The sequence below is a fragment of the Amyelois transitella genome, chromosome 9, assembly GCF_032362555.1.
Source record: "Amyelois transitella isolate CPQ chromosome 9, ilAmyTran1.1, whole genome shotgun sequence".
Taxonomy (NCBI): domain Eukaryota; kingdom Metazoa; phylum Arthropoda; class Insecta; order Lepidoptera; family Pyralidae; genus Amyelois; species Amyelois transitella.
The window spans coordinates 1197005-1217191 of NC_083512.1; the positions used below are offsets into that span (position 1 = coordinate 1197005).

A 20187-nucleotide genomic window follows, 5' to 3' on the forward strand; every position below is an offset into this window, starting at 1 on the left:
TATGAATGTGGATGAAGCGAAGGAAGTATGCAGAGATCGTGGCAAGTGGAAAGAGGTAGTCTCTGCCTACCCCTCCGGGAAAGAGGCGTGATTTTATGTATGTAATTTTTTTAATCTTTTCTTACAGGTAATAGCAGCTCCAAATCAAGACAGGCTATGCTTGGCCGTCGCCAAACAGTTGGAAAAGGCTTTCGGCGGCTGGCGACCGCCTCAGTAGTCACTTACCTAAGATTACAGTTCACATTGGCGAGTTATTTTGTAAGAGGAAAAATTTAAGACTGGGAATTTTACTTGGTTGTAAAATGGTTGTTAAATAAATATTTCTGTACAAAAGACGATTTTCTTTAAAATATTTGTATAAGAAACGTAAAAAGCAGGAATAATGTTTTATTAAAATATAATTTGTTATTGTTGTTTATTTTTAAACCCTTCTTGCATGAGATGACGTAAAATGCGCAAAAATTTTCTGCGCCTCATTTCCCGCTAAAAATAAAAATCACATAAATCTCAGATAAATAAATTACTAATTAGTTTTGAGATAGTTTGATTGATCGACTTTGCCAATGTGAACGTTATAGTTATATCAAACCACTGTTATGGCGTGGTCAATTGTACAATATATCTGTTTTATATACGTTAATGTTAAACAGGGTGGGTTATCAAAATCTTCTTACTTTACATACCTACATATTTTTTACTACATAATACATATTTTTACTTTTTTTTGCACATAGTACAATTGGCATGTGGTGGATTTAATGATTAAAATATTATCTTATATTAAAATAAAGTAGTAAAAGTAGGTGAGCTCATTCTTCAATTTGTTAGCAATGAAATCTTTAATTCTTTACTAAATTGAAGTTAAGTGTTTTGTTTAAAATATTGCTCTTAATCAACCAAATACTAGCCCATCCTGTTTTTATACTAAGCCAGACCAATATGATTGGTTTATGTTTATCAGAAAATAAATTTAAGCATTAACTTAATTTATATGGACTTAGTTATTGCATAAGTTCATGTAAACTAAGATTAGGTTAGTAATTTGAGAATGTGTAGCCATTAGGTTTCATAAAAAAATTGACAATATTTTTTTATGAAGTTTCTTGTACTTATATCGGCAATTACTCTTAATTTTTTTCTGACTATATACTTTTATTGTTAGGGATTAAATAAAAAAAAACATTAAAGAAATGGATTTTTTGACATTATTTTTTTAGGAAACCAATAGCTATACCATTCTAGAGTAATATCAAATTATTAAGGTATGTTTTTGAGACCTTACAAAAGTAATATAAGTGCCCAATTATATGTAATTTTGATGTGATGACATAAAATGTGAATATTTTCTATGTATTTATTTATATGTACTTTCACCTCTCCGTGTGACGGTTTGTATGGCATTTTTATGAATCGTGGCAAATAATTTTTTTTATTATGTCCTTCTTTCAAAATCTACATTCATGTATAGACGAAATTGCTATAAGTATTAGAGAACTCATTTAAAAAAGTATTTCTTATATTTCCATTGATCGTTCCCATGGATGTCGTAAAAGACGACTCAGGGATAGGCTTATAAACTTGGGATTCTTCTTTTACGTGATGGGCTAGCAACCTGTCACTATTTGAATCTCAATTCTATCATAAAGCCAAACAGCTGAAAGTGTCCTAGTAGTCTTTTTAAGACTGTTGGCTCAGTCTACCCCGCAAGGGATATAGACGTGATTATATGTATGTATGTTCTTTTATTTCTAAATCAAAGGATGAAAATTTTCTACACTTAAGTAAAGATGGTCCGACATTTATTAATCTACTAACAATGCGATTAATGAAACTATTTTCAAATCGCAAGATTGCGTCTCATTTTCAAATTGTTTGATTACGCCGCATTCAAGTTCGCCTTTTTGTGGAATGCAAATTTGGAAGAAATGTTTATGGTTATACCTTGTTATTTTTTTTTAAATTAGTACAATTACACACCGATTAAAATAATTCGAATCATCACAATTTGTTAGGTTTGTTGTTACCTACTGAATAAATAATATCTCAAATGGTATTTATAAACTAAGTAATTTTAACCATGGAGTTTAAATAAATTATGTAAGTACTTTATTTAATAAAAGTACATTTATGATGTATGTATCATATTATACATGCATATATTATTGTAAACATTTTCCCTTATTTTTTTACGTTTTTGTATTTTCCACAATTAACTTAAGATTAAACCAAAATGTAATTGTGTCGTGTATAAAAAATAAGTTTTTTAATACCTACCTACCTTCTTTGTGTAGAAATTATGTGTATCTATACATGCCCTTTAGAATGTTATTTGTTTTAACGAGCAATAAAAATCTTCGTATTATTTTTTGTTTTTTTTTTTAACCGCAATATAAACGAATTTTATCATCAACTTGCCCATTCCTTAGGACCCAGGATTCTATCCAACTAAGTAAGTTCTTAATAACTGAAACTTATTTCCATTGCATCCAGTGGCAGAGGTTCCTTCATGAGACAAGCCCGCCATTGCAAGCGATTCATTTCTTTTAAAACTATGTAGGTACTACTTCTTGAAATAATAATATCTGTGCAATATAAATAAAAGCGAAAGGTCAGTCATCCCTGACAGATTGATAGAATAGGTAGGTACCTACATACTAAGTATATACAAAGAATATAATCCATAAGTACTTGCATATTGTGGTTCTTCTTATATACCCAATCATCTTTGAACAAAAATAATACCTACCTGTCTGCATGGTTATTTTCCTTCAAGAAATCCTGAAGTAGAAGTAGTTAAAATGTTACATTTTTAAGTAGATACTATATTAACACCCAATTATTATAAGTACATACCTAGTAATAGCATTTCACTCACTCCTAGTCTCTTTTACAAATCAGGTACGTATTAATTCAGTGGTATACTATACCTACTTTCGGGATGGCGAGCCCATCCGAGCGAGACTATCTTGGTAAATATCGTTTTTATTAGTAAGAAAAATTTATAAAAAAGATGTACCTACTACAAAGTTGGGCTTCGGGTTGTATTGTATTGTAACACGGGGTAGTGTTGTTTCGTTCGTTTATCGTTTGGTTTACCGCCAAAAACATTTACTATGTGTTGCCAGTTTTAATAACAAAAGCGTTTTGTTACATCCTTGGTTTTGTTTTTTCATTCAAGCTTTTCCAACAATCCAAACCCCCTTCTCACATTTTTTTTGTTTTCTATTTTGGATAGCCAAAAATAATGAAAGACCCAGGTCCAGCTTCGTGAATGTACCCCCTGATCTGGAAATATTTTTTTTTATACTTATGGTTGTACACTCTAATAAATATCGGTTATTGGCTCGAATTTCATTAAACAGAGGTGAAATGGAAAAAAACTACCGGCAAAATACTGCAAGGTTGTCGATGACGACAAATGATGTTGCTTTTTATTGCTTCTAAAAACATTATTTCGAAAATGATCTAATTCTATTGGTGTATCTTAAATTTCATAATTGACAATGAAAAGATGACCCCGTTTTGACCTTCGCCATTTTCGCGTTGGTTGCGTTGATTTTTGCGATAGTTTGAAACTACCTGTGAACTTTTTATGCATTTATAAATAATATACAGGTAATATGAAGCTACATTGCCTGCGTGTTTAATACCTGTATTATTTATAAATAGTATAATAAACGCGAAAGTGTAAAATCGGTTGTTATCGATTTCATGTATCACAAAACATTGTAATTTCCAACTTAACACATTGATATTGTTAAATTGGTATCCAGTAGACACTGTTATATTGGTAGACACACATGAATTCTATACTAGCTGACTAATAATGCCTTGTTTAGACACATAAGCGCGTGTGTATTACTCTTTAAAAAAAAAAACACAAAACGAGTCTATCTATGTTCAAATAAATCTTTTTTTTTCATCTTCAATGGCAACACTGAATAACGACGATCTTGCGAATGCGTGCGACATGACGCGCCGGTGAACTTTATTAAAAAAATTGACGTAATTTTTCTGTGCATATCTTCAAAATAAGGTGATAAACGTTGTTTAATAAGTTTATATTTGACTTTTGACTCGTGCGTGAACCTCTTTTTAACGATAGTGGTTGTTGCAGATTTCACAATGGCCGATCAAGTTGATTCAATGTCAGATGCAGAGTTGCGAACCAAACTCGCCGAGCATGGGTTCCCTATTATGCCGATTACTGCTTCCACGAGAAAGCTTTTAGTAAAGAAGTTGAAATTGGTTCTGGATAACAAGAGTAAGCCGAGAAACAGTGTTGACAGCAAGGTTGAGAATAGACGTTCGCTCGCGCGGTATTCTAGCGGCGAGGAGTCCGATTTGGACACAACTAGCAATGCTAAGGAAAAACGAGGTCGTAGAGCGACCACTGGTACGGCTATGTTACCGCCTGTTAGTAATGCAGGTAGTAGATCGCGACGCACGCCTACTAAAAAGGTGTCGCCAGCGAAACGTGATTCAGATAAGGGGTCCGAATCAGAAGAAGAAAAGGCGCCGGTACGCACTCACGAGGAAGTGGAAACTGTTACCACCCGCCGGGTGACGAAAACATATGCCGCTAATGATCAGGATGACTATGAAACAGGCTCGGATAGTGATGTTGATTCAGATAAGAAGAACTCGTTCCGCAGCCACTCTAGATCAAGTGACTACATATCTAGCACTCTTCCTACAAATGACGCATCTACTAGTCCCCCAAAATCGTCAATTTTCTCCCGTCCATCCATATCAACATCCGGTTATACCTCAACATTGACATCTTCTGATCAGTTGAATTCAATTCGATCTCGTCTTGGTTTGACTTCTTCTTTAGGAGATAGACCATCAATGAGCAACTATAATTCTTCCTTTACGACAAGTACTTACCAGCCTTCCACGTCCACAATTGATGAAGTGGAATCTCCTTATTTAAGTAATTTCACAAGACGTCTGTCAGCTTTGAAGGCCGATCCCCCAAAACCGACTTTCCTGGACAGAGACACAAACAATGGAAGTACACTGTTGCCGCGCCGGTCTTACATAACGGGAGTAGCAAGATCTGATGTGGTAGACTACAAGACCGCCAATGACAAAAAGTTTTTGAAGAACAATCTCGTGTCTTTAGCCCTGGTTGGTCTGGTGGCACTTTTTTTTTTTTGCTTATTTTTTATGTATATAGTTAAAATGAACAATATCACATCTGTGGTGGATGATCAAAACAGTGTCATACCCATTTGCCAGCTTCATATCCCTGGAAACAGGCCAGGTATCAACTGTGTGCCTAAAGAACAAGTGAGTTACGCAAAAAACTTACTAAAAGTGATCCACCCAGAGTTGACTGCTCGGGCAGCGGCCTACAAATGTGGCAAGCCTGGAGCTTTGCCTTACTTGACAGAAAGAGAGATTTTGGACATTGCCAATTCAAAAGCTGAAGCAGTTGACATCAGCCAGTGTCGCATGGACCTCAATAACCTTCAGGTTTTATTACTACATAACCCACGATGGGGCCTTAGCGTGGTCAAACTGAAGAATCTTTACACAAAAGATGCTGATTATTTCCCCATTTCTACAACAGATGTTATTGTGGAGCAGCGCAATAGGGGCAGTGTTGCTATTACTCTGACTGACCCATCAACGCCACTTTCTTGTTTGCTTGTCAACACATTGTACTCTGCCGGTTCCACTTTAATTCTGATGGCAATAATATCTTTACTGATGTTTGCTTTCCACAGAGGTTACAAATATTATGTGGCATATCAGAAGAGGAAAAGCGAAGATATCTATTCAATGGTAGAACAAATAATTGATGTAATTTCTCAAGAGACAGAAGACAGTGGAGAGCCCTACATTTCTGTGGACCATGTGAGGGATACCTTGATATCTCCTCAAAATAGGGAAAAAATGGCTTCGGTGTGGGATGCAGCAGTCAAGTTTATACAGAGGAATGAAAGCAGAGTCCGAATGGAGATCCAGTCAGTTGATGGAGAAGACTGCCGAGTGTGGAGGTGGGTTTCAGCGCGGACCAGCCCCAAGAGAAGTGATGCATGGCAAGGACAAGCTTTTGAGACCCAAGAGGGATCCGTCAACAACTTGACAGTCTCTCCCACCCCTTGTTTGAAAATCCGCTACATGTTCGACAAAAACGACACGAATCCCAACCTGAGAAATGTCATTCAGGACGCCATTTTGGAGAAATGCGGCGAAAGATGCAACATTTTGCACATTGATATTGAGAGGTCATCTTGTTGTGTTTATGTGAAGTGTATGAGCCCCACCGACGCTGGCATTGTGTACCGCAGCTTGCACGGGTGGTGGTACGAAGGTAGGCTGATTACAGTCAAGTACTTACGTCTGGAGCGTTACATGCAAAGATTCCCCAACTCTCCTTCGGTAGGACCTTTCCTCAAGCCTTCGAAAGCGCGGCGCTCCTGGGACGAAAACTTCGGCGCACCATTTTAGACGGCCGCTTTTTTATTGCACAGACCATAGAAAGTGGTAGTTGCTTGCACATTATTTATTGCAAATTAGTAAGAGAGCAAGTAATAATTCTGTTTTGAATTAAATGATTTCAGAACAAACATAATTGTAAGTATATTCTGTGTTCAGATTTATCCAGTGGAGTCATTATTGACATTTTCATAATTGTTAGCATAATCTTTTTTAAAATAGATTGTATGTTCATCTTAAGAACAAAATTTATACAGGTACATTTTAACCGATTACTCAAATTGTTAATTTTGAATGTTCATGAGCATATCAGCTCTTCGACTTGCCTTTAATGTAACTTTTTATGTAGATGTTAAGTTTCAGTTCTAAGGCCTAGCCTGTGTTGCGTTTATGGATTCTCGTCAATTAGACTTTGTTCAAAGGATACTTTGCCCAAATTCATTGTCATGATCTGATTTTAAAGAGGTGCTGTTTGAAAATAATATCCTTGGATCTGAGCACTTTGAATTTTGAAGGATTATAATAATACGGCTCAGTTGTAAATATTTGACATCACAATTTTCAATGTAATTTTTCTTTTATATAAATTTAGACGTAAACTTTGTATTTGTTACTGAATTTACTAATGTTTTTGTAACAAATTGTTGAAAAAGTAGTTAAGTTAGATAAGTTTCATAGGATATTTTCGGTTCATACAATATAATCTTATTGTTTGATGGCACAATGTTATGATCCAAATGTGTGTTTTATTTTCGTAAGGTTGACATTTATTTTTATTTCTACTAACTTCTGTTCTTAATAACTAGCTACGTTTCTATGGGTTGATTTTAATTTTTATAATAAATTGATATAAGTAAATATGCGTGTTATTATGTATATTGATATAAGTAAGTATGCAGAGATCGTGGCAAGTGGAAAGACGTAAGTCTCTGCCTACCCCTCCGGAAAAAAGGCGTGATTTTATGTCTTTTATGTATGTGTGTGTTAGTACCATCCCCGCACCTCGCCTACCGCCCTCTGCGGTATGCTAATACCTAACCCGAGCGATTTCGTACGTACATACATATTATGATCAAGTCTATATCCCTTGCAGGGTAGACAGAGCCATTAGTCTTGAAAAGACCGACCACCCAGCTGTATGGCCTAATGATGAAGAATGAATTTGGATTCAAAATATTGAAACTTTAGTTTAAATAATCAACAAAGTGATTTTGTCGAAATAAGTTATAAATATAAAGAGTTAGGTTAGGTATTTGGGTTCTTTCATTTCCTATTACAAATTTATTTAGTTACGAGGTGTACAAATAAATACTTTAATTTATTGTCAATCATCAGAAACTTTAATAAAAATACTTACACGTACGAAGCCAGGACGGATTGCTAGCAACTTTACAATAATAAAACTAAGACAATAATTTTTAACAAACTTTATTACATAATTTTTCTCTTTAAAAGTATAAAACATTATTAAAAGTTCAACACTACCAACAACATAATTACTTACTTAAAATATAAATTTAAAAAAAAATATAATTTGGGAAAAAGTAGAAAAAATATAATAAAAACTGAAATAGACAACGTATTCCATGAAATAAATATGTTTTGGTTTATCAGTCATTATGATCACAATTCCTATTCCTTTTGTGGTATGTTTGGAGTAAATTATGTGGTAATATAGTGAACCCTGAACCGAAGAGCATGCATGAAGAGAGATTAAACGAAAGAAGTATGCAGACATCGTGGCAAATGGAAAGATGAAGTCGCTCCGGAGGCATGATCATTACCTATGTAATATAAGTTTAAATTTAAGACGTGACAAATTGTAATTGATAACCTCCTTAATTTGGAGACATCATTAAAAAAAATTGGGTCTTTTCATAAACAATTGAAGTGAAAACTGTAGGTACATTCCTATAATTTTAATCTTTAAAACTCTTGTACATTAATACTTCCGCAGCGTAACACGCGCTAAGCCATTTTTATCGCGCGAACAACTATGGATTTCCCTTTTCACGACATAATAAAAAGCGAAGCAGCATTAGTTTTTTGCGCGGGAAAAATGGCGTCGCGACTGTCATATTACTAGTAATGGCGGCATTGTACGTATGAGTGAGTTGAAAACTCGCCATTCCGTGACATAATCTATGACGCATCCACGACAAAATGGCGGCCGACTGTCACACTAATGATTCTGTGTGTAAATCTACTCTTAGTGAAATCATCGTTTTCTTGAACGATGGAGTCTTAACATTAAAAAGTCAAGTGATACTATCGGTGCTTCATTTTGCCGCGTAATAAAACTCCTGCTTTTTTTTTTATACGTTTATTTTTAAAAACTAGTAGTTCACAAGTTCAGTTAGGGCTTCGTAGCACCGCCACTTGTCGGGGAGGTAGAAGGGCTCGAACACGTGCGGGAAGGGCGCGTCCCAGCCCGCCGCGCGCCGCACGGGCGCCTCCAGGTGGAGGAAGCATTCCTCCTGGAACGGCGATACAGAAATATCACGTCTGTACCGCTTGCGGGGCAGACAGAGCCAGCAGCCTTGAAAGACTTACGGGCCACGTTCAGCTGTTAGATGCTCAATGATAGAATTGAAATAGTGAAAAAGGAATCGTCTAGAAAAAATAAGATTATAAGCCTATCCCTTGGCCGCCATTTACGACATCCATGGGAAAGAGATGGAGTAGTCATATATTCATATAGTCAGTACATTATACATACACACACACACACACACACACACACACAAATATATATTTATATATATATATATATATATATATCATGCGGGGTAGATAGAGCCGGCAGTCTTGGAACAGACTTGTTATGTCATGCCAGCGCGTCAGGTCTCCCCAATGCCCTATATATTAATAAAATATTCCTTTAATATATGAAATTAATTATTTATCAAGTAGTCTATTAACCTGTATGGTGGCCGCTATCTCAGCTCCGAAACCGGCCGTGAGAGGCGCCTCGTGAGCCACCAGGCAACGACCGGTCTTCTTCACGGACTGAAACAAAAACAATTAATGTCAAAAACTTTGGGAAAGCCGCCTGCGCTGGTACGGCCACGTAATGAGAAGGGATGATGACAATATGACCAAGAAAGTTCTGAGTATGGAGGTAGGCAGAAGACCCCGCGGAAGACCTCCAATGACCTGGATGCAGACAATAAAGAATGACCTGAAGAGTACATGCATTAACAAACAGACAACCCACAACCGTGTGGTGTGGCGCAGAAATACTAGGAGGGCTGACGCCAAATAAATTGGGACAATAGCCAGGAGAAAGAAGAAGTAGTCAATAACTTTGGGCTTACCATTTGGGTTTCTTAACATAGAGATTTAATTGTATTTGAAACTATACAATAAAATAAAATAAATATAAATATATATATACGGGACTAATTACTCTGATTGAGTTAGCCTCGAAGTAAGTTCGAGACTTGTGTTACGAGATACTAACTCAACGATACTATATGTTATAATATATACTTATATAGATAAACATCCAAGACCCAGACCAATCAGAAAAAGTTCTTTTCTCATCATGCCCTGGCCGGGATTCGAACTCGGGACCACCGGTGTCACAGACAAGCGTACTACCGCTGCGCCACAGAGGCCGTCAAAATTAATCACAAATAACTAGAAACTACTTAACTATTAACTACCTATAAAAATGATAATTACAAACTAAAAATTACAATGCGATGGGCTAGCAACCTAGTCACTATTTGAATCTCAATTCCATCATTAAGGCCAAACAGCTGAACGTGGCCTATCAGTCTTTTCAAAACTGTCGGCTCTGTCTACCCCGCAAGGGATATAGACGTGACCATATATGTATGCAGGAGATATAAAGCAGAAAGCGCTTACATTGCACACAGTTTCCTCATCCCACGGCAAAATGGACTGCAAATCGATGACGTCACATTTGACCCCCAATTTCTCGTCGGCCATTCGAGCCACTTCCAACAGCACGTGAACTTGCGTCCCCCAACCTACGAGTGTGGCGGCGTCGCCTGCACACACAAACACACAACTTTGAAACAAAACATTCGAGAAATGATACTATACTGGATTTGGTTATGATGATGATTATTATGTAACGAATTGTTTGGGAAATTGAATCATACATACATAATAATCAGTGCAATATTTGTAAATTGACGTTCTATGAAAATGCTGCAGTGTAGTTTGTTCCGCCGCTTCTTCTACACATGCGCTTTGGAAGCGGTAGTAGTTATAATTAGATTTAAGTTATGTGACGTCAATAAGTGATACCTTGTATCCAATTTTGAAAATAAATCTATTCTATTCTATTCGTGTATATCCCTTGCGGGGATGTAATTTATTGAAATGTAAAATGACGTGAAAAAGTGCCTGCGAATACCTACCTATTTTCCGAATCAAACATTGATTGTTGTGGCGCAATCTATACGGCACAAGTCACAAAAAAAAATAGAATCACGAAACGCTATCAGTCATAAACAGCGAAAACACCTAAATCGCGCAAGCAAAGATTTCGCGGATTGGAGCTATAAATACAACCTCCGACACAACATCGTGTGTCGCGCGGTTCCCCAGGCATAACACCTAGCCTGGCGGAAGATCTTCCCTTTGGTGGCGGTCGAGCCGAATCATCGCTCCCGCTACAATTGTTATTAAGGTAAGTTAAGTACAATTAATACGCGATCGAATCTACAGAAAGTTAAGTCATAACATTTACTGACCTGTCCTCAAAACCTGGGCCTTCCCAAGAGGCAGCGTGTAATCTCCCGTGGGAACATCTTCCGCGGCCGAGCGGTACAAGATCTTGGGTTCCAGGAAGATGCACGGGTCCTTCTCCCTGATGCAGGACAGCAGCAGACCTTTGGCGGCTATGGGACCCCTTGGGACCACCACCTTGGGGGAAAGAGGTTGCTAATTATGATAGATGTGGACATGATACCTATACTTTTCATCCCGTACAAAACTACAGATCATACAACATTCAAACATACAACAAACATAGCCCATCGCCTAAAAAAAGAATCCCAAGTTTATAAGCCAATCCCTTATTCGCCATAATCACGTCTATATCCCTTGCGGGGTAGACAGAGCCAAAAGTCTTGAAAAGACTGATAGGCCACGTTCAGGTTTTTGGTTTGATATTAGAATTGAGATTCGAATAGTGAAGGGTTGCTATTGCCCTTCGCCTAAAAAAAAATCTCAAGTTTGTAAGCCTATCCCTTAGTCGCCTTTTACCAATTCAACAACTTCCATAAATTAAATTAATTATGATAAATACTTGGCAATATCCCGCAGTTATCATACAAAACACCAGCTTTGGTTGATAAAAAAAAAATTAAAAGAAAAAAAAAAAAACAAAATATAAATATATGTGTAAATTTTAGTACTAAAAAAAAAACAAAACTTACCCCAAGTCTAAAATTTAGTACTTATTAAAAAAAAAACTCACCCCAAGTCAAAAAGTTAGTAGGTATACTAATTAAAAAAAAAAATCACCCCAAGTCCAAAAGTTAGTTCTAAATAAAAAAAAAAGCAAAACTCACCCTGAGCCCAGCAGCGTGCGCGAACATTCCCTCGGGGCTCTGCGAGTGGTACAGCCCGCCGTGCCCCACCGCGCCGCTCGGCGCGCGCACCGTGAGCGCGCCGCACGCGAACTGACCGCCCGAGCGGTAGCGAGCCTTGGCCGCTTCGTTCACCAGCTGGTTATTGAGCAATTCCAAATTCCAATAATTTAATTAGTGCCATGTGCCTGGTTATTGAACAATTCCAAATTCCAAGTTCAAATAATTTAATTAGTGCCATGTGCCTGGTTATTGAACAATTCCAAATTCCAAATTCAAATAATTTAATTAGTGCCATGTGCTTCCCGGCACCAATACAAAAAAGAATAGGACCAGTCCATCTTTTTCCCATGGCCATAGGCTTATTCGCCTTTTACGACATCCGTGGGAAATAAATGGAATAGTCCTATTCTTCTTTTCAATTGGGACCACACGGCACACAAAAATATATAATCCACATCACCTGATCAAAAGCTGGAAATATGTAATCGGCGAATTGTATCTCGGCAATGGCGGTCGCTCCGGCCGTGGCCAGACCTATGCCGAACCCAGCGATGCCCTGCTCGCACAGCGGAGTGTTGAACACCCTGTCTTTGCCATATTTCTCCTGTAATTGTTCAATAGGATTTAAGCTTAATTTAACCTAAGGGATCTACGGAATAAAAGTACAACTAAATATTCAGAACACGATGTTGTACGAATGCACGCCTCTTACCAGTCATTTCATTACCTACCTAGGAACTTCTAAAAATTAATTGGAAACATCTAAAACAACATTTTGAATCCAAATTCATTCATTCTTCATCCTTAGGGCATACAGCTGGGTGGCCATTCAGTCTTTTCAAGACTAATGGCTCTGTCTACCCCGCAAGGGATATAGACTTGATTATATTGTGTATCGTACGAAATCGCTCGGGTTAGGTATTGGCATACCGCAGAGGGCGGTAGGCTAGGTGCGGGGACGGTAATAACACGCACATACATACATACATAAAATCACACCTTTTTCCCGGAAGGGTAGGCGGAGACTAAATCTTACAACTTGCCACGATCTGTGCATATTTCCCTCGCTTCATCCGCATTCATAACTCTCTTCATGCAAGCTCGGCGGTTTCGGGTACTCTTGACCTGACCCTTTGCCAGGACGTCCTTACTTTGATCAAAATACATTCTAGGCCTAGAGCCTTCCCGCTCCAAATCAAAAAAGTTTAAGTAATACTAAAATGATACTCGTACATATAATCACGACTTTATTCTTTGCGTGGCAAACGAAACAACAGTCTCGAAAATGCGGATAGGCCATGTTTGGCTTAATGATAGAATTAAGATTCAAATAGTGACAGGTTGCTAGCCCTTAAAGAAGAATCTTAAGTGTATAATCCTTTCCCTTAGTCGCCTTTTACGACATCCATGGCAAAGAGACGGAGTGGTCCTTTTTTATATTGGTGCCGGGAACCACACTGAGTTGCAATATAAATGTCAAAAAACGTAATTATTCCCAAATATAAAAATACCTCTACCCTTAAATGGTCAAAAAAGAGGTTTTGCTAAAGATTTTGTTATGATATCTTTGGAAAAACCTCTTTTATGATAAAATTGTTATTGTGATACATTACCTGCAAGCCCAATGCGCATCTGAAGACTCCTCCGAAGCCGACATCTTCTCCAAAGACCACCGCTGTGGGGTCGGTCTTGAGAGTGATGTCCATTGCATTATTGATAGCTTGCATCATGTTCATTTTTGATGTCTCTCCTGGAATTATACATATAAAAAAGTATAACATTTTTGAATGATTCTATAATGACAATACTTACTAAAAATACATACATATATGCAGTCACATCTTATGGGGTAGACAGAGCCAATAGTCTTGAATAGACTGATCAGCTGTTTGGCTTATTGATAGAGTTGAGATTTCGTCGTTCTTTCGTCGTTCGCTAAGCGTGCAGAGCAGACGTGTAGCAAGATTATTTAAAATCATTTAATCAAGTCGTTAATTGTTTTGAACTTTATTGCATTAAGTTAAGACAGTGTTAACATTGACGGACATCAGTTACTTGTGGCTACTTTTTATTGAGCGTGCTCCCCGCACTCCGCTGTGTGAAGTTGGAAGTTACTCACCAACATGAACATACTTCGGTCGCCTACTAGAAGTGGCATGAACGTTGAGCGCAGTGGATCGCAACCAAACTTATCTACTGCAGGTATGTCTAGTCCAACTGTGTCCGAAGCATCAACTATCACATTTCGGAATAAGCGGAAACATTTGGTGGAGGATGATGACGTCCGATCGCAGCTTACAAGTATGCAAACACAAATGACAGCAATTATGGAATTATTGCAAACATCTATCAGTGCGCAAAACGAAAGTAATGCAAAAATCAAAGAAGACATTGCAACAATCAAAGACCAGATGATCGATATCACGAAAGGCTTAAACTTAAATGAACAAAGGTTAGCAAAGTTGGACAAGGAACAGACAGGGATTAAGGATGAAATAAAAAGCGTTGTAAATTCCATTCAAAGCACAGATACAAAACTTGCCTCGTTGGAGTCTGATGTACATTCATTGAAAATATCAAATAGCTCACTACACAAAGTCCCGCAATGTGAAAAACTTCTAGCTGAATTTCATGATCAAAATTCTAGGAAAAAGAACATAATTATAGCTGGTATCCCAGAGCCAAAATCTAGTGATAGCAAAGAACGTCGAGATATCGATAAGGCAGAAGTAAACAGCGTCATTGAAAATATTATAGAGGACCGCTGTGATTCTATTAGAGTTATGCGTGTTGGTAGGTACAACCCAGACAAAACCCGTCCAATTAAGGTTAGCTTTGAAAATGAAGAAACGGCCAGACGGATACTCCGTTATAGAAGCAAAATTAATAACACCCAATACAAAATTTTCCCTGACCATACACCTTACCAGCAATCCAGATTTAAAGATTTGAAACATGAACTTGCTCTTCGAACCACAAATGGAGAAAATAATCTAACCATCAAATATATAAAGGGCATGCCTCGAATTACTCAAATCTCTTCAAAAAACTTCGACAAGGACAGAACTCCCAATCAGAGATAACATATCATACTCTTACTACCTACGACAAACTCAATTACAATAATAAATCGCTTAAATTCTTCTATGTAAATGCCCAAAGTATCGTTAAATCAGGCAAATTGGATGAGCTTTGTTGTGTGATAAACTCTCTTGGAACTACAATACATGTTATAGTGTTGACAGAAACTTGGATCAAATCAGAAGAACAAGCCAAGCGTACGCAAATACCTTGTTATACGCATTACTATCAATACAGAAAGACAACTGGTGGTGGAGTCTCAATTTTCGCCATCAATCACCTTAAACATCACCTCATTGAAAAAACATCTCAAGACGACAATCACTACCTTTGGATACAACTTGAAAAATTTTCTATAGATATTGGTGCTGTGTACAAACCGGGTCGGACTAATGTTAGAACATTTCTGGATACCTTCTCACCACAGTTGAGCCGAAGAAAACGAGCAGTGGTATTTGGTGATTTCAACCTAAATCTACTAGTGCCAGATGATTCTGTAGAAAGCTACAAGGAAACACTGCAAGAGAATGGTTTCGAGATAATTAATAAAGTCTCCATTGATTACTGTACACGGGTGTCAAAAAAGAAAAAATCCATAATAGATCATATATTTACGAATTTAAACGAAAATTCTTTACACATGGCAATCCTAGAGTCTGCAATTGCAGACCACAAGCAGATGTTTCTCGAAATCAATAAATATCAACCACCAACTAAGAATAAAGTCCAATTTGAAACAGTGGACTATGGAAAACTACACGATTTAGCAAAAAAAACCATGAAAAATAGGAATAACCACGATTTTGGTGAATTTATTACAACACTAAGTAACATCGTTGAGCAAAGTACGTTAAAAAAATATAAAATCTTAAATCCACCAAAGCAAGATTGGATTGATGCCAAAATAATAGATAAAATTAACAAAAAAAATGCCCTCTACAAACAACATAAAGACAATCCACTTGATGAAGCCTTGAAGAAAAATTTATTGAAGGAAAGGAAATTAGTGATTGAAGGAATACAAGTACGAAAGAAAGACTACTATCACAAAAAATTCTCTGCTTGTAAAAATAAACCTAAAAAGATGTGGCAACTGATCAATAATTTAACTCATAATAAAGTAAAAAATACCGCCTTCCCAACAAAGTTGATGAGAGGAAGCCAAACAATAACAGACAGAAAAGAAATTTGTCAACAATTCAACGAGTTCTTCGCAACGATTGGATCAAACCTAGCAAAATCAATTCCTGGCAAGTATCATGACAACGGGACGCTCACTGTAACATCGGGAAACCATTGTTCTAGCCTATCATCTTTAGAGCCGGCAACGATTGAGGAAGTTTTGAGCATTATAAAAAAGTTAGATTCAAATACCAGTTCGGGGTTAGACAAAATAACTACTAAATCGGTTAAATGTGTCAAGTACCTAATTGTCCGTGAATTAACTGACTGCATCAACCGCTGTCTTGAAAATGGTATTTTTCCCGATAACTTAAAAACAGCAAAAGTGACACCTATTTTTAAGGCTGGAAGCCAATCAGACCCTAACAATTATCGTCCTATATCGGTTCTTCCAGTGTTATCGAAAATACTGGAAAAGGTAATTCATAAACGCCTAGATTCTTACCTCAGCTCAATAAACTTCCTTTACCCCAAACAGTATGGTTTCAGACCAAACTCAAATACTCTTTCTGCAACCGTTGATCTAGTCACAAAAATAAAAAATAACATAGACGATAAAAAGCTTTGCCTTGGAGTGTTCATAGATTTAAAAAAAGCCTTTGACACAGTTAGCCATAAGGTTCTTCTGAGGAAGCTAAAAGATATAGGCATTACTAATAAGGCCTTCCAAATATTCGAATCATATCTAAATAATCGTTCACAAATAGTGTCAATAGCTGATTGTCGTAGTACAACTGCTCATATAGCTTATGGCGTTCCTCAGGGATCGGTATTGGGCCCTTTGCTATTTCTCATCTACATAAATAATATAAGCAAACTCGAACTGACGGGCGAATTGGCCCTTTACGCAGATGACACGAGTTTATTTTATTTTGGCCATAATATTGAATCTATCATTCAAGATGCCCAAAATGATCTTGATCTTTTAAATATTTGGTTCCAATGCAATCTGTTAACTCTGAACATTTCTAAAACCCATTATGTAATTTTTTCGGCCAAAAACAAAAAGATACAAAATTTTACACCATTAAAAATTAATAATATACCAATTAATAAATCAGATAGCGAAAAATTTTTAGGATTAACTTTGGATAATCGACTCTCATGGAAATATCATATTAAAAATATTAAATCAAAATTATCATCCTTAACAGGTGCCCTTCGCGGGATAGTTAAATGTTTGCCACTTAATGTACGATACAACATATACAATTCTATGGTGAAGCCACACATTGATTATTTGATTGAACTCTGGGGATCCGCGGCCAAAACTAACCTCCAAGGCATTCAAAGATCTCAAAATAGACTGGTTAAAACACTATTTCATTACGATTACCTAACGCCGACAATAAAAATATACAAAGAAACCAAAATAATGGACATAAACAAAACATATAAATATTACTCATGTATCCTAATTAAGAAAATCTTAACGAAAGAGATATTGAGTAGTATTACTTTTAAAACTAATTACGAACATCACTATCTAAGACGACTAAGAAATTCCAATAAGTTAATTTTGCGTCCTCCACGAACAAAATATGGTAAAAAGAATGTAACATATGAGAGTGTCCAGCTATATAACAAATTACCGAATAGTATAAAAAATGCCAAAAGTACAAAAGCATTTAAAAGACTTCTTAAAACTTACATACTTAATACTAACTGAGTTCGCCACAATAATTGGTTACTTCATTTTTCAGATACCTTATTACCATAATATTTTATATACTGTAAAACAAAACGTGTATATATATATATATATTTAAATACACATATACTTATTATTATATACCAAATTTGAAAAAAAAAAAATTACTCATCGTAACAACTTTATAACACAGCACGCAAGTCACATCTAGTCGTGCTTATCTTTGTATTATTGCGATCATAAAACATCGCTGCTTAGTACCAGTGTTTGGTGAGCCGTCCGGTTGAAATGATTACCTTACTACCCTACATGTTTTTTTATTAATTATAAACTAAACTTGTTTGTCAATTTACCTTTAAATGTACTTATACTGCATCTTGCACGCAACGACATACCTACATTTGTATATTCTAAGCCTAGATTCTAAGTTCTCATGTAAGTGAATATTTTTCTTATGAGAATAAAGATTTCTTTAACCCGGAGATTCAAACTAACTAAAAATATAAATAGCTCTGTCCATCTGTAATGTTTTCATGCCTAAACCACTAAACCGACTTTGATGAAATTTGGTACAGAGATAGAGTTAACCGTGAGGATAAACATAGGCGAAAAAGGGAGAGAAGGGGTAAACAGTGTCAGTGAACTTTTACAGTTACCAGCAACAGTAAGTTACCTAATAGTTACTCAACTTGACTCGCCTGGTAGAATTATTATTTCTTCAAGGAATTTTAGAAATTTTTAATGCCTATATTACTGCTCTCAAAAGGTCTCTGTAGTAGCAGTGTATCTATATACATTTATGCTTTCAAAAAAAAAAAACAAAAGCATAGTTTTACAGAACATGATAGGTTGATTTTTTTTTTATTAAGCATTTCAGGCATCTAGGGCCCATAGAAAAACTAATGATTAACTTGGAATACCTATTTACTCTTTTTAAAGGCAAACCTGTCACCTAACCATGGAAATGGGAACAATTCAGCTAACCTTAATGAGATTAGATTAAGTCTGTAATGGTAGATGTAAGAAAGTAAATAAACAAATAAATAAATAAACCTCCGCCATTGAGTCTTGTGACTGTTGACTCTGTCTACCCCGTAAGGGATAAAGACATGATATGTACAGTACAGGTATGTCAGTGCTGAATTTTATTTCAATCGGTCTAAAGGTGTTTAAGAGTTATTTGTTGCCAGAAAACATTCAAGTTTTTCCTAAATCAAATTAAATGCACTAACTTTTAACCCTACCCTACTTAGTTGCAATGACCCCAAAACTGACCTGTTCTAAATAATAGCCCAAAACTTACCTTCTACTGGTTTTTCATTGTCAGGGAAATAGATGAAATGCGAGGAAAGTCTTTTTGTACAGCCGTTTATATGTTTCACTAATTTTGTAAAGAGATTTGTATTTTTTACGACCAAATTCGCCATCGTGAGGGACGTGTCGTCGCGTGATAGCGGCGAGCGAATGACTTAAATAATACATGTTATCTGCAATTGAAATTAGCTAGAGTTTAACAAACGCTGTGATAAGGCTGGGTGACGTAAAAAATGTTTTCTTTAACTTAGATTCGATTGTTATCAGCTTCATTTACATTTCAAATACAAAATAAACCAAAATGTAAACAAAACGAACGAATCGTTCTGTTCTGTGGTGATATTTGACATTGGGTGTCAAGACAATGACTGACAAAGACGTTGACATTTGACAGTAAAAGTATTTTTAATTATATTGATTAATGCGTTAATGCCTTAGTGCCAAAAATTCTTGCACATGTCTATGGATAAAAGAAACAAATAACACTTTGATTGATTATTTTTAATGCATAGTAGGTACTGAAATAATCTGCTAAACTAGGTATCATTATGTAACATTTGTACAATACTAACTTATCCTAACCTTCATATTGTAAATAAGTATTTAGGTATACCAATCCCAATTGTGTCGCATAACTTCAAACTTGGATAAATCCATCTTCAAAGATTTTTAAGATTTTGGTATCGTTAAAAAGAAAAAAACACAAGCTTTGAATCTATTTTGTCAGTTGTGTATAAATCCGGATAGTTTGTGAGAAATTAAGAGTCAAAGTCATATCATTTTATGAAAACCAGATACATCCACTGTCCATTTTTTTTCAAATGATGGTATATCCATGACGACCAATCAACGCATTGCTTTTATCCAATATGTCCGACAGTTGACGTAAAGTTTACGACTTTTAACAACTTGCGCTCCCGTGTTTTATTATTTATT

The 20187-nt window shown here is 36.2% G+C and overlaps 3 protein-coding genes across 5 annotated transcripts in view; 2 read left to right on the forward strand and 1 right to left on the reverse strand.

The window, feature by feature from the left end:
• Window positions 1–2338, forward strand: part of LOC106130261 (fatty-acid amide hydrolase 2-A) — a 29486-nt gene extending 27148 nt beyond the window's left edge. For all 3 annotated transcript variants that reach the window (XM_013329069.2, XM_013329070.2, XM_013329068.2), the window contains one exon: window positions 128–2338. In XM_013329069.2, coding sequence (XP_013184523.1) covers window positions 128–217 — 90 coding nt within the window. In that variant the 3' untranslated portion in view covers window positions 218–2338. The remainder of the gene's footprint in view (window positions 1–127) is intronic.
• Window positions 2339–3927: 1589 nt separating this feature from the next.
• Window positions 3928–7308, forward strand: LOC106130280 (inner nuclear membrane protein Man1). Its single transcript, XM_013329093.2, has 2 exons — window positions 3928–4036; window positions 4118–7308. Exon 2 carries the CDS (start codon window positions 4126–4128, stop codon window positions 6460–6462), a length of 2337 nt encoding a protein of 778 aa, XP_013184547.1. The 5' UTR covers window positions 3928–4036; window positions 4118–4125; the 3' UTR covers window positions 6463–7308.
• Window positions 7309–7862: 554 nt separating this feature from the next.
• On the reverse strand, window positions 7863–19463 carry LOC106130275 (2-oxoisovalerate dehydrogenase subunit beta, mitochondrial). Its single transcript, XM_013329084.2, has 8 exons — window positions 19241–19463; window positions 13637–13773; window positions 12484–12627; window positions 12003–12158; window positions 11181–11352; window positions 10324–10469; window positions 9373–9459; window positions 7863–8927 (listed from the first exon to the last, which is right to left on the reverse strand). The coding sequence occupies exons 1-8, from the start codon at window positions 19362–19364 to the stop codon at window positions 8787–8789; spliced, it is 1107 nt and encodes a 368-aa protein (XP_013184538.1). The 5' UTR covers window positions 19365–19463; the 3' UTR covers window positions 7863–8786.
• Window positions 19464–20187: the final 724 nt, after the last annotated feature.